General features: G+C 34.3%; 2 protein-coding genes across 2 annotated transcripts in view; one reads left to right on the top strand and one right to left on the bottom strand.

The window, feature by feature from the left end:
* Window positions 1-10,957, top strand: part of CHORDC1 (cysteine and histidine rich domain containing 1) — a 23,154-nt gene extending 12,197 nt beyond the window's left edge. The window contains exons 7-11 of the mRNA XM_004763566.3: window positions 3,281-3,351; window positions 4,112-4,217; window positions 6,413-6,532; window positions 6,967-7,029; window positions 7,283-10,957. Coding sequence (XP_004763623.1) covers window positions 3,281-3,351; window positions 4,112-4,217; window positions 6,413-6,532; window positions 6,967-7,029; window positions 7,283-7,429 — 507 coding nt within the window. The 3' untranslated portion in view covers window positions 7,430-10,957. The remainder of the gene's footprint in view (window positions 1-3,280; window positions 3,352-4,111; window positions 4,218-6,412; window positions 6,533-6,966; window positions 7,030-7,282) is intronic.
* NAALAD2 (N-acetylated alpha-linked acidic dipeptidase 2) overlaps window positions 7,734-19,922 on the bottom strand; it is a 63,774-nt gene continuing 51,585 nt past the window's right edge. Inside the window, exon 19 of the mRNA XM_045071486.1 lies at window positions 7,734-19,922. Coding sequence (XP_044927421.1) covers window positions 19,730-19,922 — 193 coding nt within the window. The 3' untranslated portion in view covers window positions 7,734-19,729.

The raw sequence follows: 19,922 nt of genomic DNA, 5'->3' as shown, positions 1-19,922 counted from the left end.
TAAGTTGGAGAACACAATTATGGCAGTCCTTATAGGGCACAGTGAAGAGTGTAGGGTGCTTTTTTTTATTTTTTGGATAATGGGAAGAATTCTCTTTATTTATTTTAAGATTTTATTTATTCATTTGAGAGAGAGACAGAGCACAGGTGAGGGGAAAAGCAGAAGGAGAAGGAGAAGTATACTCTCCACTGAGCTGGGGGCCTGATATGGGGTTTGATCCCTAGACCTGGAGATCATGACCTGAGCCAAAGGCAGATGCTTAACCATCTGCACCACCTAGGTGCCCTCACATTCCCTGTTCTAAGGCAGGGGTCTAAAAAGACCTCTTTGGCTGATAATCTGGCATACGTAATGGGCACTGGGAACTAGAGGAGGGGAAAACAGCTAGGTTGCAATTGTGAAAGACCAGGCAGTGTGGTTGGAAGCTTATTTTTTAGAAGGGGTTAAATGTGGGATATACTCAAACATTGCAGTGAGTTTCCCCTACCTCTCCATGTGAAATTGCATGCCCTCCAGTATCTCCGTTCTCAGCTATCCTTTTCTCCAGGACACTAATCACTTTCTAACACACTACTTCTTTTGCATATGTATTTTGTGATCTGACTTTCCCTTCCCTTCCTTCTCTCATGTAAGGTTTACAAGGACAGAATTTTGTTGTTGTTGTTCTTTGCTGTATCTTAAATGCCTCGAGTGGTGCCTGCCTGGCTCATGACAAATGACGCAGTATTAGCAGAACTTGCTAATGAACTTTAAGTGGAGGGGACATGGGGCTCCAACAGCTGGGTGACTGATGACACCATTAACCAAGAAGGAGAAAACAGGTTTTGGGGAGCGGGTGTGTAATTTTCCCTCATGTTAAGTTTGAGATCACTTTGCTTATTTAGGGTTGGAAATGGAAATGTATTATGTAAGGTTGAAGTAGTAGATAGAAGAGGGTAACTAAATACTGGGGTAGAGGAGACAGTGCAGGTGGGATGGTAGGTAGTGCAGGAAGACCAGAGAGAAACGATCTCAGACAGATTTTGAAACATGAATGCCGATTCTGTAAATGGACAAAAAGAAAGGATATCTCAAGCAGAGGTGATAGCAGTATACAGCCAACAAGGAACTGTTTGTAATGTATAAAATTTGTTGGTGTGGAGATTAAAAGAGAAGTTGTTAGGACCAGATCTTTAAAGACTTTTATAGTGCTGAAAAGTTAGAACCTGCTGTAGGTTAGAGAGGCCCTTATTTGATCTTTTTCATTGAAATGTAATACTAAAAAGTATACGGATGTAAGTAAATTTATAGCTCAAGGGATTTTCACAAAGCGGAGCCCTCCTTACACCTTCTCCCATTTATTATTTTCTCCCAAATATAACCACATTTTTAATCAGTGTTTTGCCTGTTTCTGAGCTTAAGGTGAATAGAATTGTAGACCAGGATTCTCTCTCACTCCTGTTTTCCTTGGCTTAATGAAATGTGTTACAGTTCTCTTTGTTGCATGTAGCCGTAGTTTGTTCATTTTCTTTGTCTTAAAATGTGCTGCTGTGTGAATGTTGCCCATCAACTTACCCTTTCTATTGTCCTTTAAATATTTTTGTTTAATGCTACTATGAACATTTTTGTGCCTGACTTTTGGGGACACATGGATACATTTCTATTAGTTATATGACTAGAAATGGAATTGCCAGATGATAGTGTGTCTGTGTCCAGCTTTAACAAATAGTTCCTCATAGTTTTCCAAGATGGTCGTCTTTACACATCAGCCAGCAGTATATGGGGCTGATTCCATTTGTTCTACACCTTGGTTAACACTTTGTAATATCAGTCTTCTATATTTTAGCCATTCTGTTAGTGCGTAGTGTTGCCATTGTGATTTTAGTTTGCATGCTCCTGATGATGAGGTTGGGTACCTTTCTGGGTGTTTATCGGTCAGTTGGATGTCCTCTTTTGTAAAATGTCTGAAATCTTTTATGTATTTCTCTTTCTCTCAGTTGGCTTTTCTTTTTGGTTTTAGGAATTCTTGTTATTTTTAACCAGAGAGAGATACTGTATATTTTCACTGTCTCAATAATGACTTTTGATAAAACAAAGGCTGTTTAATTTTAATGAAACCTAATTTGTCCATTCTGTTTGACGAGTGCTCTTCCTATTCTTTTTAAGAAGTTTGTCTACATGAAGGTCATGAGTATTTTCTCATATATAGAGGCAGTTTTAAAATGTACAAACCACCTGGAACTGGTAACTGTAAGGTGTGTGGTAGATGTAATTAAACGACTGTTAAAAGAGAGTGATACACGTTTTAATTAGAATACAGAAATGGAAGGCAAAGAAAAGAATTAGAATCTGTTAGTGCAGTCTCATTGTCTAAAATCTGCTAGGGATCATGAGGAAGGTTAGAAGATTAAACTGATACATATTTTCAAGCTAAATTGGCAGGATTTCATGATAGAAAACATGGACGGAGGGAGAAAGCAGTTTTGCTTTGGGAGACTGAATGGATATGGTGCCATCACATAAGTAGGAAGAAGAGTAGGAGTTGAGGGGGAAGTAGTGATAAGTTCAGAATCTAACATAGCTGATTTTTATGTGCTTATGGAATCTTTAGGAGATACAAGGCAGTACGTTGGATTTACCAAAAGTAAATATACAGAATTTTATTTTCTGTACTTGTAGGTGGTTGCTATAAATACCAGAATAAAAAATATACTGCTGGCTGCATCTGTGTTTTATTAACATTACTTTTTGTGAATTCATCTGTAGAGCCTTCACCTACAGCAGCACTGGGGCCCGGATCTTCCAGACAAACCCTGGATATATTTATAGGTCTGCAGCTCATTTTACCCTTCCTAGGGATAAGAAACAACACTATAGAACTTCCAGAATTGCTTATTAATTCATAATGCCCACACAGAGTTTCCTGTACACATAAATCATGCTATAACTGTATTTCCATTGAGAATACCAGTCCCTTGATTTCAATACTGTTCTATAAATTTAAATACCTAAATACGTTGAATTGTGACCTCATACCTGAATGTGTGAAAACATCTTAATATATCCCATTGCCTGCTTTTCTATTTGCCTTTTTCACAGGGAACTAAAACTTAAGCATATCTAAAAAGGAATCATTTTCCATTCCTTATTGGAATGACTTGGGGTGAATTTAATGAATGTTTTAGGTAATTGTTATTTCTTGAGCATTTTCATAGTTCTTAGAGGTCACCAGTTCTACAAATGTTTGTGAAATAGGACAGTGAGATATGAAGCTAATTTTTTCCTCTTTTTTCTCTTTTAGACTTATCAGGGTCCACAGAGTTTAGAAGAAGTCTGTGTATATCATTCTGGAGTACCTATTTTTCATGAAGGGTAACTTATACATGACTAATTAAAACTTCATGGTAGAGGTTAGAAGAGTTAATGTGCCTATAAACATTATTTGCCATGCAGCATTATTAGTGTTTTACTTACATTGTTATATAATCTTTAGAAAAAACCTAGAGTGTGGGTTTTATCTTTCTATATATGAGAAAACTGAAACAGTTACTACAGTGAAATGGCCATTGTGATTCATACTGCATGTTTTTCCTTATTCTCTTATTTTTCAATGGAATACTCTATTTGGGCTGGATAGTTTTTAGTTGGAAGGACTGCTCTGTGCCTTGCTGGACATCTAGAATTTTTGAGTCTGACTAATATCTGTCATCAATATTGTGTCATCCAAGAAAATCCACACTTTTCCACAGCCCTCAGCTGAGCCCTCTTCCATGCGTGTTGTAGTTTATAGAAATGCAGTAGCATGTTAAAGTCTTCACTCTGTTAAAACCTTTGGTCATTATCACTTTTGGGGAACTTTATGAGGAAAGTGGAATGTGAGCAGTTAGTGAAAAGCAGATTTGGAATTTTGTGATGGTTTTAAGCATCTTTACTCAGGAGCTCCAGAACTACTACAATAAATGCCATTCTGGTTTTAAAATGATTAGTTTCCTGATAGTTTTAACTCTCTTTAGTAACTCAGACTCTCTGTAGAATACTGAAGTTGCACATACTTATTTACCTTTTAAAATCACAGTGTCATTGTGGTAGTTGTAAGATTTTATTTCTGAAGTTTTCCTGTGATAATTTAAAGGATGAAATACTGGAGCTGCTGTAGAAAAAAAACTTCTGATTTCAATACATTCTTAGCACAAGAGGGCTGTACAACAGGGAAGCACATGTGGACTAAAAAGGATGCTGTAAGTAGCATTTTCATAACATTGGGATATAGTTATCTGTCATTTCTTAAAGATTTAAGATTATTCTGTCTTCAGAAATAATGTCTCTCTTGCATAAAGGTTTGATGAGCCTAAAAATTAAAATTAATTTGAGTCAAATGTCTAGAGCACTGCCCTTTAATCCAAGTGGCCGTTATGTGTGATGATGCAGATATGCAGGTTTTTGTGAAATACTGAAGCCTCTGCCAGAATTGAAGCATGTGTTTCTGTAATTCCATAGGCTCTCCCCACGTTCTGTTGTTTTTTGTTTTTGTTTTTGTTTTTTTTAATCATTTTTCTTCTCCTTCCATGTTACTAATCACTTCGACTTTGGATTCTCTTCTGGCCTCTTAAAACTTGACTCAGCCATTTACAATGCAAAATCGCTCCATCTAGCGGCCAAAGAGAAGGATGGCTGACTTTTTTCCAATTGTCTTGAATGCCTCTGCTTGCTAAAGGGTACTTTATTGAAACAAGAAAAACTTTAGTCCTTACTTCACTGGATAGCTTTTTAAAAAGACATAGGCTATGCAAATAAGTGTCCAGAATCCCATTAAATTTTAAGAAGGCAGCCAATTTATTGTCAGAAAGTGCACCTTAGCTCTTGCAACATATTTTATAATAAATTAGTTTTATGTGCTATATTGGCAGTAACAACCCCACTAACAATGAACCTTTTCACTATATGTGTCTTTTAACTTACAGAACAATTGTAAATTTCCAAATTGCTTTAGGGATTCATTCAATTCTGCATTTGAGTATTCTATATTTTCTGATTTTTAGTAACATGCTTTGGTATTATAAATATATACTCCAAGTTACAATAACTTGTCTACCCCAAAACTTGCAGGAATATTTTATTAGCAAAAAAACTTAGTAAAGTCTTTCTGTATTTTCTCCAAAGACCAAAATTTTGAAAGTTTTAAGCTTAAAAAAATAAATGTTTTTTATTATATGCAGAAATTTTCAGAGTCTAACCCTTGATGTAATAATGTTTTTGTTATATTTTAATGCATACACTTAATCAAGTATTAAGTGTCTGAGCTAGTAGCTAAGGACAAAAAAATGTAAGGGATCCAAACAATTTTAAATTCAGTTAGCATAATTATACCAAAATGTAAATACTGCTTTTTCAACAGTAGTGTCTCAATTATCATATGATCTCAGTGATATAAGGAATTTTCGAAACAAGACAGAGGATCATAGGGGAAGGAAAGGAAAAATGAAATACAACAAAACCAGAGAGGGAGACAAACCACAAAAGACTCTTAATCCGAGGAAACAAACTGAGGGCTGCTGGAGTGGAGGGTATGGGAAGGATGGGTGGCTGGGGGATGGACACTGGGGAGGGTATGTGCTATGGTGAGCGCTGTGAATTGTGTAAGACTGATGAATCACAGACTTGTACCCCTGAAGCAAATAATACATTATATGTTAACTAAAAAGAAAAGAACAGTAGTGCCTCACAGTTTCCTGCATTATGTAACTAAGTTGCTTTCGTAAATTTATGAAACTAATCACGATTTGTCTCTTTTTTCAAAATAGTCCTTGATAAAGCAATGTTCTACTAGTAGGTAATAGTTATTTCTGTAATAATAACCCAAAACATTTCTTCCACAAATTATCACTTTTTTCTTCATTTTATTATTAGGGGAAAATAAACTGTTCTATAACAGCAAATAGTAGATTGCTATAAGTAGTCAGTTCCAACTTGTAGAAACTGGAAATTTCAACATGTCGTCAACTTCCAACTTAAAATAAGTGGAAGATTTCAGTGCATGAGGTTAAGATGTTATCTGGATTATTCACTAAGCAAATGTCTTGGTTTTCATAGAATGTTTTTATGACTGTGCTTAGTGGATTTCAGAAATGTTAAAATAGGATAAAACTTAATAGGAGTTTTTAAGTTGCCTTTTTCAATGTATAGTGATGCTATGGCCCTAAAAGGAAAAAACACAAATGGAAGAATAAGCATGTTCTCCAACCATAAGATTATAAAGATTATTTGTATTGTGATGTATTTTACTGTTTAAACCTTTAAGAGATTGTTTGCCCTTAAAAACATTAAGGGCTCAGTTGCACATGGTAATTTTTTTTAATATAATTTGACTCAGATTCCTCTTTTTTAGAGGTTATATGGCACTTTGTAAATTCATAAGGGTTTTCTTCTTTTACAGGGGAAAAAAGTTGTTCCTTGTAGACATGACTGGCATCAGACTGGGGGTGAAGTCACCATTTCAGTGTATGCTAAAAATTCACTTCCAGAACTTAGCCAAGTAGAAGCAAATAGTACATTGGTAAGTACACTAAATATCTTTGAGAAAAAATTGTCTTCATACATGATTCTCTATATTAATGTATTAAAAAATACTCTGGGTCAATTTTAAGATTCTTTTAATCTTTTTCATTCGAAAAAGTAGTTTGAAATTACTGTCAAACTTTTGTAAATGAAAATTTCTATATATAATAGAATTATTTCTGAAGCATTCTGGAAATACTACAGTAGCTTAGAAGATTTTATTAAATAATATAGTACCTAGTTCTCAATATGAAACTTCAGTTAATTTTTCTTCTCTGTTAATGGTTTCCTCAAAAAAAAAAAATACACAATATTGGAAGTTTGTTAAAATAGCTTAAAGGATTTATATCAGTATCTTTTTTATTTATAATCATTGTTTAAATCTTATTCCTTCAACTTGTTAACTCAGTTAACTTTCTGTATATTTTTCAGTTAAATGTGCACATTGTATTTGAAGGAGAGAAGGAATTTCATCAAAATGTGAAATTATGGGGTGTAAGTATCCAGAATTTTTTCTACTGCTTCAAAATAAACAGTTTCTACAGTAAGAAGACCATACTTTAGAAATCAATGATACAAAATAGATAATATAACTTACCATTAATTCTTACTAAAAACTTTAAATCTGGGTATAAAAATGGCCTTAGATGCTCAGAGTTGCGATTATTAGCATAGACAAGATGAGTATTTTTCTCTGGGACTTGAAAAACAACATCGAGGCTTACCATCATTCTCTGGTGTGTTGCAGGTGATTGATGTAACACGAAGTTATGTAACTATGACTGCAACAAAGATTGAGATCACCATGAGAAAAGCTGAACCTATGCAATGGGCAAGCCTTGAACTGCCTGCTACCAAAAAGCCGGAAAAACCAAAAGAAGATACAGCAGAATGAGTTGACAGGGATAGAAAGTTACTGCCTATTTCAGAATTCTTAGCTGTGTGGTAAAATGGTGGCTTGCTGCTGTCCTCTCTTGTTGCTGTGTTGTCATTGTTGTTGCTGTTATTGTTGAATCTGGCAGTTCAGGGTCAATGGTAGGTTCTTAAAAGCCAAAGTCAGTTTATCTTTCTGTGCCTCCCATCTTCTTTTTGAGTTACCTAAGTTTGATTATTCATTTCTCCTCACTCGACAGAACTGTAGTTGGGTCCTTTACTTGATAAGCTAGAAAGTAGCTCATAGTTAAGTATTTTTCCATATAATATTATGTTGAGCAGAGAAGTATAAAAGAACATTTGTTTTGTTCACATCTCTTTTCTGTTACCCCATAATTAGTAAAGCAAGATGGAATGTCGGATTTTTAATTAGTTTTTTCATGAGTTTGTGTTCCTATAATACTTGAAAATCTTTAAGGAGGAGATAAAGCTCTGCATTGTTTTATCCTTGGGAAGGTTACTTTTTCTAGGAGGAATAATTCTGAGGTAGTGTAGTAGCTAGTTAAAGGGGAATATATGCATTGAATAACAAATTGGAATTTGTTTACAACTAATTGAATTAAAACATTATATCAGTACCTGTATTACTTGCCAAGCGCTATGATTTAAATGTATAGAAAACATTATAAATAAGAGTAGAGGGGTATCAATTTGATTAGAATTTGCCATTTTATTAAGACTAAGCAATAATGGTACACATCTCTTTCCTGATTATTTTATAAGGTCTTTGTATGGTGTTACGACTAAATTGTATTGGATTTATAGCCTACACCCTTTTAAAATCTTTAGTTACTTGTAAAGAGAAATTATATATCTGGCCTCCGTGATGGGAACCTTTATGTATTGAACCGTAGACTTAAAGGCTTATGGAAATACATTAGGGTATCAGAAAACTAAATATTTAAGCTTTTCTTTATGAGAAATACCTATTACATGTTAAATAAAATAGCTGAATTCTTTTAGAGGTTTTTTTTTTTTTTTTAAGACTTTCATGAATAGCTTGACAATTCTAGGTGATACAATGTTGATTGTGTATATACTTCATTAACTACAGGTATCACAGGCTTAGATTGTTTATGCTAATTAAACCCATTAAAGATAGCTTACTTTTTGAGGCAATGCAGAGCTCACCAAGAAAGCTAAAATTAAGAAATGTTTGAAGGCCAGAACTTTGGCAAAACTTAAGAAATTTGGGTATGAATTATGCTAATGTAGATTAAAATGATTATTTCCCAAGCCCCTTGAGTGTTTTTCTTTTATTCTTACAAAGATAATTTGCATAATTACAGTTTTAGAAGTACAGGTTAAAGTACAGGTTAATAAAGAGTATGTCTCACTCAACTAGCCAATAACTACTAAAGGTAGTTACGTAATTATTAAAGGATTTAGCTCTGTTACAAATAAAGACATAAAAAACTTGGCAACTGGGCTTTCAGGATACATGGTATTTTAACAAAATAAATATTTTAACCATGGAAACATTTCAGAACAACTGGGCCAAAAGAGAATATTATAAGTTTTTAGTACTTGGGGCTGTATTTAAATTTTTAAAAATTATCTTTCATAATTTAAGGACTTGGGTTCATTTGGAGACATAAAATCTTATTTATTGTTTAGGGGAGAGGTTGATACTCGATTTGATTTGAGGTGGTGATTAATACACTTTTTTTAATGTTTTCTTCTTGAGACTTTTTTCCCCCTAAGCAATATCTTAAGGTGTTACATGCAGTTGAACTATTATTTAAAGCAAGTGGATTATTCACCTGAGAGTTAGTTACAAAGCACTGACTCTGTGTGTATTTTTGTGTATGTGTGGGAAAGTTGCAGCTTATGTATTCAGTTCCATTAGTGGTTACATTAGTGACCAATCCTATTTCTTCTCTTACTCCTATGAACCTGATTTGTTGCCCAAATAAAAATATAAATATTTTTATCTTAGATTCATACATAAAGGGACAGTTATTGTTGAGTAGAATTTGTGTCACTTTATCTGTCAAGAAAATTAAAAATGTTAAGTGTATCGTTTCTCTAGAAATATGTTTGTCTTTCATAGCATTCAAAGTAATTACTATAGCAAAGCAGTGAAAACTAAGTTTATTATACACTTGGTAACTAATCTGACAGCTAAACTCAACATGGGAAATAGAAAGTACTATTTTTTTCTTGTTCAGTATCTTTGCTAATATAAAGGTAGTAAGGTCCTAAGAGTTGAGTTTTTATTTTTCTTAACCTGTTATCTTGAGATAATTTTAGATTTATAGAAGAATTGCAAAAAAAGTACTTAGAGCAGTTTTTACTTCCTATAGTAATCTTTGCCTTGTATTAAAATCTTACGTGACCATAGAACATGTGCAAAACTAAGAATTAGTACAATAGGTACAATATTACTACGTAAATTAGAACATTGATTTTGACCATCCTTTTTTTAGTGGAACACTTGAAGGGTAGTTCTTAAAACCTGCCCTAGTTTTGTTGTAATAATTTCAGCCAGTAACTTGTAAACCATTAAAAATATAAATTGAAATCAACATACCATAGAGAGAAATGACTATATAGGTCAGTGATGTAACTTCTTGTAACCATACACTGGCAGAGGACTAATGATCTATTTTATCATTTTATGCTAGAGATTTTAATTCTTATTAAGTGTAACCTGTTTCGTTTTGTTTAGACAATTAACCATTTAAGGGTGAAGAAAAACCTAAAGAGCTCTTGCAAATAATTGAAAGTGACTTCGGGGTATTGCTCTGCCACTCCTTACTTTTTTAAAAAGTCAGCTATTCCTCAGCCTGAAGCTGCATGACACCCACAATAAATAAATTTTTAAAATCTCATTTATGAGTTCTGGTATCAGTTTTAAGGCATTTGGTTATGTACTTTTTTTTTTTTTAAAGTAACTACCACGTATTTTTAAGTTGTCTGTTAGAACATTAACATTAGGGTTTTGTTTGTTTCATTGCATATTAATTTTGAATAGGCATTCATATTGGGTATTTTTTTTTATTCTTTTGCCTGTATTATAAATCTGTGTCATCCTTTCTGAAATGCAAGCTAAGTCTAGCTTGCTTTTAAGTTTTGTTAATATTTCCTTTCATTTATTTTAATTCTGTCGATAGGCAGTTGATTTTTTTACCTGATTTCTTCCTTAACGCCTAAGTACCTTGGAACTTAAACTTATCTGGAGTTGTTGCATGACTTGCCTTTTTTATTAAGTGTAAATGCCTGGGTGTTTTATACACATAGCATTATCTCTGAAGTACTGAGCTTGCAGTGTTTTTCTTCTGCATCGTTACTATTTGATTTTAAGTTTTTATATCGTTCTTAATTCCTTCAAGAACAGTTTCTCCAAAGGGGCATGTTTTAATTAAATGTTAATTAATGACCTTTCTTAGTTTTCCAATTTAGTTGGCCACCTCTAATGTCCATTAAAGTGAAATAAAGCTTCCAGCCCTAAACATTTTTATGTTGATTAAAAATTATGTCAAAATAATTCGGTTTCCATTTTTTTTTTTTTTTTGACCAAGCAGGTATATTGCCCAAATGATTGGATTGTTAAAATACTTCTAAGACTTTGCTACTTGAAGTAAGATTACTATTAAGCCTGGAAGAGGGATACATCTGTGAACCTGTCATACTTTCCTGTCATCCTCCACAAATCAAACTAGATGTGTATAGTAAGGCTACTGCTTTTAAAATAGTGTGGTCCTTTCCTGCAAATGTTTATTTTAGTTTACAGTGCAATATTCATATTTTTTTTGTATGATTGATTTGTGAATGTCTGTATACTCTTGTAGACTGACTAACCTTGACTGTTTTGGCCAATCATAATATTGCCATTTTCTAGTATAGTGCTTGGCGTATTGATTGGCTTTTGTAAATATCAAGAAGATCCACAACCACCTCCTTATGGGCCACTCACTGTTTTAAGGACTTTAATGAATATGAGCTTACCCCTAATGATAACTCTGTGAGGTAGGTTCTATCCTTACATTACACATGGGGAAAGTGATTGATTGCATAGGTTAAATAACTCGCCCAAGTCAGAGCTAGTGAGTTTATAAGTAGTAGTAATTTTAAGCTCAAATAGGCTGGCTTTGTGTTCTGTGCTTTTAACTGCTCTGTGCTGCTTGTGTCTACCACTTGGAGTAATAGTTTCCATAAAACATTGGCACATAGCATGGAAAATTGGTAACACTGTGTTTGGTCACCAGGAACAAATTTTTAGTTTCATATGTTTTGTTAGAAAATAAGTTTATAAAATAAAATACATAGTCCTTTTGTCTGGATTGTTTTAGTTATAATAATAGCTAGATTATAAACTCTTCGTTTGTGATTTGACAACTCTTAGGTCTCTAGTTTCTCTCAACAGCCTCCAAAGAAGTTTCAGAATCCTCAGTTTCAGAAACAAGCGTCCATTGTCTTTTTGATAATGGTATGTATCCTGTATGTAGCTTTACAGATAGGAATTCATATCTGCATGTTAGAAAAATCTGTAATGAAACAGCATCAGATTTGTCTGTCTTTCCCCTTTAGTATGAGACTTGCTTAAAGCAGTTATCTAAAGTGTCTGCAACGAAAGATGCTAGCAGAGGAAAGACAAATAAGCAAGGGATCATTTGAGGTTTCTGACTTTCATCTTCTAGGCTAAGCCAGTGACTAGCAAAATACCATTTCTAGACCAGCAGGATCAACATCTCCGAATTTGTTAGAAGTGCCAGTTCTGGGTCCCCAACCTCAGACCTGCTAAATCAGAAACTCTGGGAATGAGGCTCAAAAATTTGCATAAAAATGTTGATGTACAATAAAGTTTGTACTAGCAGCATGGAAGTGTGATTAGGTGTGCTTTTTTTTTTTTTTTTAACCTCTTATCAGTCTAATTTCTTTTAAATTTACTTTCTCTTTTAGAACAGTTTTGGATTTAAAGAAAAATTATAAAGATAGTACAGAGAGTTCCCATATATTCCATATCCAATTTCTTCTATAATTAACATTGATAAATTACAGGAGATAAAAATTGTTAGTACGATAAAATTGCTGGAATTAGTGAACCAGTGTTGATGCATTTTAGTAACTAAAATCCATACTTTATTCACATTTCCTTAATTTTTATCTAATGTCTTTTTCTGTTCCAGGATCCCATCTAGGATGCCACATTACATTTAGTCATCATGTCTTCTTGGGCTCCTCTTGGTTTTGAATTTCTCAGACTTCCTTCAAAACCCTAACAGTTTTGAGGAGTACTGACTGGTCAGGTATTTTGTAGACTGTCCCTCACTTGGCATTTGTCTTTTGGTTTTCTTAGGGTTGAATTTATGTGTATTGATAAAGACAGTCAAAAGAAATCAAGTGTCATTCTCATTGGTAGAATCACGGGTACATACCATCCAGTACAGGATTGTTCAGGCTTATATCCTGAATATGCAGTGTGTGCCACTGAAAGAAAAGTTATTTGCCAGAAGAATGGGGAAAGAAGGCTGCTGGGTTGACAAAACAAAATTCACCACAGACTATCTCTTGCTTGATTCTGTCAGTTCAGTGATTAAACAATTTGGTTAGGCATGATATATTCTTAAGGTGGAAAAGAATGTAAAGATTATGTGTATCAGCAAATCCACAAATTATAACATTCACTGCATTGAGTTTATTAGGATTAGTGGGTTTCTTGAAATTATAATTGTGTATAAAACTTGAAAAGGCTCCCTACAAATGAAAGCTAGATTCTAATAACAGACTAGTCTCAGATTACAGACATTATATTGAAGGCCAACTTGGACTGGTTTTGATACCTTAAGGATTCCTTCCAGGGCACTTCTCCCACCTAACCATAAAACTCCTTAAATTATGAGCAAGAAAAGCCTGAGTTGGAGGCAGAGGAGAGGAGTAAATTTAAGGGAGCAGAAAGCCAATACCAAGATAAGGAAAATTAGAACAATGGTATTCAGTTAGGTGGAATTCTAGTTCCATTTTTCAAGCAGGTAATTTTAAACCAGGAAAAGTAAGTGTCTAACATCAAGACTTCATAATTCACTAGTGATTAGGTTAGAAGACTTCATAGATTTTGGAGTTGAGGTTTAGGAATTTAGGTATTAGTTACAAGTAATTCAAGACTGTAGATGTAACTATATAGCTATTTTTTTTGTTCAAGAGTTTGGCACCTAGAAGTTGCCAAGTACTTTAAGTGTTTTTAATAGCTTTTCATTTAATTTTTGAACACCTCCATATGATTACATACTAATAGTCATATTTTATGATAGAGAAGCAGAGGCAAAGGAAAACCACATACATTGCGTCAGGTCACATAAATAGCAAATGGTGAAATTAGATTTTAAATTGAGGGACTTTGATTCCTAAGTCCTTAAACTCTTTAACATGACACTAAACACACCTAAACATGCAAAACGTAAAATTGTAACTGCCATTTGTTTATTAGTCTTAGTATCAAATGACCAAATTATCACAAAAGGATAGTGGGTTTTCAGTTTTTGCACTGAAATACTTGATAAGGACCTTAATGGACAGGTGGGCAATTCAGAAGAATTATGGATGGAGTCTGCAGGACTGAATGAAAGTAATAGAGTGATGGCAATGAATTTGTCTTGTAAACTCTTGTGCCTGTAAGTTGGCCTTACTGTCACCTGGACTTTGGAACAACTTTCTACATCTCTGTGTACATAAGCAGATACATAGATACAGTACATAGGCACTGTAATGGGGTGAAAGAAGCAACACATTAAAATTATTGGTGTTTTACAGACAGACTCGTTCTTTCAATTATGTGAAAACTGGATGGGTTCTCATTTGTGAAGAGTTAGGGAAGATATTCCATCAAATTAGAAGGGACTTTTAAAACCTGAACCCTAAGTGTTTAATGAATCAAAAACCACATTACGTTATAAATTACAGGGCCCGTCTTCCAAAGGGAAATCTCTAGCATACATGGTTGATTTACTTTTTATATATTACACTTTGCCAGATAACCTTGAGACTAGCTGATTTTTAGCTTTCTTAGTTACTCTCCAAGAAGTCCTGAGTTTGATAGGTATGAGATTTATAAGTTTTATTAACATTTTTAATAAGATCTAAAAGTCTGTAAGCATCTTCAGCATTGTAGCCATCCCTTTGCTTAATTACTTCATTTAGCAAAAACACTTTAGTGACTTCTTCATGCTGGTGGTAATTGACCAACCACACAGGTTTGCTTCCAAGGAATGTTAAAGTGTACAACATGTGAATTTGATACACTTACATATTGTAATATGGTTGCCATTGAAGTAGTAATTAGCACCTCTATCACATTACATAATTATTTGATAATTATTTTTGGAAGTTGGAATAATTAAGTTCAAAGCTCTTAGCAAGTTTGATGAATTTAATAACAATTTGTTGTTTTTATTCATTGTATGGTCATTTTATTTCTAAGGCATATTAACTGTGTATTACAAATTTGTACCCTTAAACTCCATCTGTTCTTGATCCCATAACCTCTGTCCCCTGGTAACCACCATTTTTATTTTCTGTTTCTACAACTTTGGCCTTTCTAAATTCCACAGATAAGTCACAGCATATTGCACTTGTCTTTCTCTGTCTGACTTACATCACTTAGTATAATGTGCCAAGTCCTTCATCCATGTTGTCACAAATGACAGGATATCCTTCTTTCTCATGAGTGAATATGTGTGTGTGTGTGTGTGTGTGTGTGTGTGTGTGTATACATATCACATCTTTTTAATCTTTAATCCATTCACCTGTCAGTGGACACAGGTTCTTTCCATATCTTGGCTGTTGTAAATAGTGCTGCAGTGAACATGGGTATGCATATGTCATTCTGAATTAATGTTTTCGTTTTCTTTGGATAAATACCGAGAAGTAGAATTACTAGATTTTATGTTACGGTTTTTTAATTTTTTTTTTTTTTTTAAGGAACTTCCATACTATTATCTATAGTAGCTGTACAAATGTATATTCCTTCCAGCAGTGCACAAGGGCTCCCTTTTCTCCACATCCTTGCTACATGTTTGTCTTTTTGTTGATAGCCATTTGAAAAGATATAATAAGGTGATATCTCCTTGTGGTTTTTGTGTTAAAGATTTTATTTATTTACTTGTCAGAGTGTGTTTGCACACAAGCCAGAGGAGCTGCAGGCAGAGGGAGAAGCAGGCTTCCGCTGACCAGGGAGTCCGATGCAGGACTTAGTTCCAGGACCCCAATCCCAGGATCATGACCTGAGTCGAAGGCAGACGCTTAATTGACTGAGCCACCCAGGCATCCCTCCCTGTGGTTTTAATTTGCATTTTCCAGATGGTTATTGAAGTGAAACATCTTTTCATGTACCTGTTGACCATGTGGATAGAGGTCTTGAGAAAGTATCTGTTTAGTTCTTCCCAGTTTTTGGACTCTTGGGTGTTTTTGTGTCCGGTTATAGGAGTTCTTTATGTGTCTTGGATTTGAGTACTTTGTCAGATAGCTGATTAGCAAAAATTTTCTCCCATTCTTGCTTTTTCATTTTGTTGCTTTTTTTTTTTTTTTTTTTTTGCTTTCGTTGTGCTTTTGGGATATTTCAAACACTGCTGTGACCATTGTTGAGCTGCTTCTTTATGTTTTCCTGTAGTTTTGTAGTATAAGGTCTTTTGTATAAGTCTTTGATCCATTTCAGGTTGATTTTTGTGAGTGGTAAGAGGAGTCTAATTTCATTGTGTTTATCCAGTTTTCCCAACACCCATCTTTTGAAGAATCCTCTTTTCCCCATTGGGTGCTCTTTGCTCCCTTTCAAGTATTAGTTGACTTCTATACACAGGGGTTTAGTTTTGGGCTCTCAGTTCTGTTGGTCTATATGTCTGTTTTAGTGTTGGCACCATGATGTTTTTATTGCTGTTGCTTTGTAGTATAGTTTGAAATCAGTGAATGTGGTACCTCCAGCATTGTTCTTTTCCCTCAAGAGTGCTTTGGCAATTTGGGGTTTCATACAGATTTTAAGATTGTTTTTCTATTTCTGTAAGTAATGCCATCGGTATTTTGATGGAAATTGCATTGACTCTAGATGGCTTTGGGTAGTATGGACTTTTTAATACTAATTCTTTAGATCCATTAACAAATTATGTCTTTCCATTTGGTTGTGTCTTTTCATTTTTTAGCTAAGTCTTAGTTTTCATTGTATATCTTTCATTTCCTTGGTGAAATTTATTCCTAAATAGATCTTTTGTGATGCTGTGAATGGGATAATTTTCTTCTCAGGTATTTCATCCTTAGTGTATAGGAAGGTAACTTATTTCTGTACATTGATCATACGTCATTCAACTTTACTGAAATATTAGTTCCAGCAGTGTTTTGGTTGTCTTTGGGATTTGGCGTAAACAAAGTCCTATAACTGCAAATGGGACAGTTTGACTTCTTTCTTGCTGATTTGGATGTGAGGGAAAGCTTTCAGTTCTTCTCAGCTGAATATCATGTTAGCTGGAGGTTTGTCACACATCGCCTTTATTACCTTGGGGTATGTTACTGCTATACTCAGTCTGCCAAAAGTTATCATGAAAGGATTATGCATTCTGTCAAATGCATAGATGATCATGATGTTTCTTTCATTACATTAATGTGATTTCATTTCATTAATGTGATGAAAAGTCATGTATTGATTTGTGTATGTTGAATCATCCTTGCAACCCAGGGAAAAATCTCATCTAGCCCTGGAGTATAATTTATGTGTTCTTGAATTTGGTTTGCTAATACTTTGTTGAGAATTTTTATGTTTATGTTTATCAGGAATAGTGGTTTATAGTTCATTTTTTTGTGGTTTTGTTTTGAGGGAGAGAGCACGCGCACCAATGAATAGTGGGCAGACTAGGAAGGAGAGGGAGAGAGTCTTAAGCAGGCTCGGTGCCCAGTGTCTGCATGGGGCTCAGTCTCATAGCCCTGAGATTATGACCTGAGCTGAAATCAAGAGTTGGATGTTTAACTGATTGAGCCACCCAGACACCGCTTTTTTGTTGTATTCTTATCTGGCTTTGGTTCCAGGATAATGCTGGCCTGTTAATCTGAGTTTGGAAGTATTCCTTGTACCTCATATTTTTGGAAGAGTTTGAGAAAGACTGGTACTAATTCTTTGAGTGTTTATTGGAACTTGCTGATGAAGCCCTCTCGTCCTGGGTTATTTTTTGTACTGGGAGGTTTTAAATGACTGATTCAATCTCTTGCTCATTATTGTCTTTTCACGTTTGTGTGTGTGTGTGTCTCTTATGATCCTGTGTATTTTGTAGTACCACTTGTATGGTCTTTTTCATTTATAATTTTATGTCTTTGTCGAAGTCTGGCTAATAGTTTTGTCAGTTTTATCTCTTTGATGAACCAGCATTTAGTTTTATGGGTAGTTTTTTTCTGAAATAGGGTTTTTATTTTTTCTGCTTTGATTTTCTTTCCTTCCTTCTTCTTCCTGTAAGCATATTCTTTTTATATTTCCTAGAGGGGTACAGTTAGGTTGAGATCTTTGTAATTTCTTAAGATAACGCATTTCATGCTATAAACTTGACTCTTGACTGCTTTGCTTTTATCCCATAAGATTTGATGTGTCATATTCCCTTTTTCATTTGTTTTAATTTCCCATTTTTATTTTTTGACTTACTGTTTAGAAGTGTGTTATTAGTTCCCATGTACTAGATTTTTCTAGCTTCCTCTTGCTGATGTCTGATTTAGACGATTGTGATCAGAAAAGAGTCGGTATACTTTCAGTCTTAGTTTGCTGAAATTTGTTGTGTGCCCTGTCATAGAATCTGCCCTGGAAAATGTTCATATGCCCTTGAGAAAAGTGTGTATTATAGTGTTCTTGGATGGAATATTACTATATATAACTGCTAAATCACTTTGTTTTGGAATATGTTTTGGTTCAATTCCAGTATTTCCTTTTTGATTTTCTGACTGCATGATTAATTTATTGAGTAGTATTAAAGTTCCCTATTAATGTATTGCTCATTTCTCCATTTAAATCTGGTGAAATTTTTTTAATCGTGGTGCTCTGATGCTGCATGTGTGTATATTTTTGAGCATTCTCTCTTCTTGACATCTTTGTTACTTTATCATTATGTGATGACTTCTTTTATCACACTTGCTAGTGTGTTTTTGCCTTGAAGTGTATGTTTTTCTGGCATAAGTATGGCTACACCCACTTTTTTTGGTATCCACCTACATGGAATATCCTCTTCTATTCCTATACTTGAGTGTGTGTATGTCTTGAAAGCTAAAGTGAATTTCCTATAGAGTGGAGTTAGGTCCTTTTTTTTTTTCTTTTCCATCCAGTCACTCTGACCTTAGGTAAAATCAGTCCATTCATAATTACTTATACTACCGTCTTATTGTTTGCCTTCTAGTCTTGTATCTCCTGTTTTTCCTATTTTGTACTTCTATTTTCTACCTTTGTAAAGTGGATTTCCATGGTGATTTGTTCAGTCTCCCCTTTTTTTAGGTTTCATCACTAGGTTTTTGCTTTGTGGTTACCAGGTGGCTTACATAAACCATCTCATAGGTAAAGTATTCTTAGGGGAAGATGTTTTTAAGAAATAGTTCAGGCATGTTCTGTAACATCCTTAATTACACTGTTCTACCACATAATCACTTGTCTTTTCTTAAAGATGATGAAAACAAAATAACTTTTGAAATAATAACTTGCAAAGGTTACTGTAGTTGACCCTTGAACTATGTGAGGGTTACGGGTGCCAGTCCACCATGCAGTCAAAAATCTGAATAACTTTAACTCCCTAAAAATTTAACAGCTGATAGTCTACTATTGAGGAGAAGCCTTACTGATAGCAGATTGATTAACCCCTATTTTGTATATTATATGCTGTATTCTTAACAATTAAAAATAAAGAAAATGTAATCATCAATAAAAAATGCATATACAGTACTATATTTATGAGAAGAAAATTCACGTGTAAGTGGATATGTGCGGTTCAGACCCATGTTGTTCAAGAGTCAACTGTATGTTTAACTTTGTAAAATTAATGAACTCTTTTTCAAAGTGGTTGTACCATTTTACATTTTTACTAGCAATGTGCCAAAGTCCCACATTCCTTGACATTTATGGGAATTTTCAGTTACTTTGTTTTTCTGCCCCACAACTGGGGTGTTTGTTTTTGACAGGATGGAAGTCTAAAGTCAAAACATGACATGAAAAGCAAGATTATAGAATACTCTGGCATCATGAATTATCAAAAACGAGAGTTTTATCCTCAGACTTTCAGTAACACTTTAAATGGCTAGCCACTTGGCTGGGACCTCACTCTAACACTTCTGTCAGAGTCCCTGCTGCTGCTTGAATAGTAAAGGCTGCAATAGAAATGTGTTTCTTTACATCTGTCCAGGCTGAATGAGGGTCTTCTTTATTTTCAATATCAAACATAGCATCATAGATCCCAGGAAATGATTCTCCAGCATATTTGTTGTGGCTACTTGGAGCAAAGATGATGTGC

This window comes from Mustela putorius, unplaced genomic scaffold (assembly GCF_011764305.1).
Source record: "Mustela putorius furo isolate JIRA1106 unplaced genomic scaffold, ASM1176430v1.1 tig00003987_pilon_pilon_pilon, whole genome shotgun sequence".
NCBI lineage: Eukaryota > Metazoa > Chordata > Mammalia > Carnivora > Mustelidae > Mustela > Mustela putorius.
Note: the sequence above shows the minus strand (reverse complement) of the source record. Positions and strands in the feature narration are given on the sequence as shown.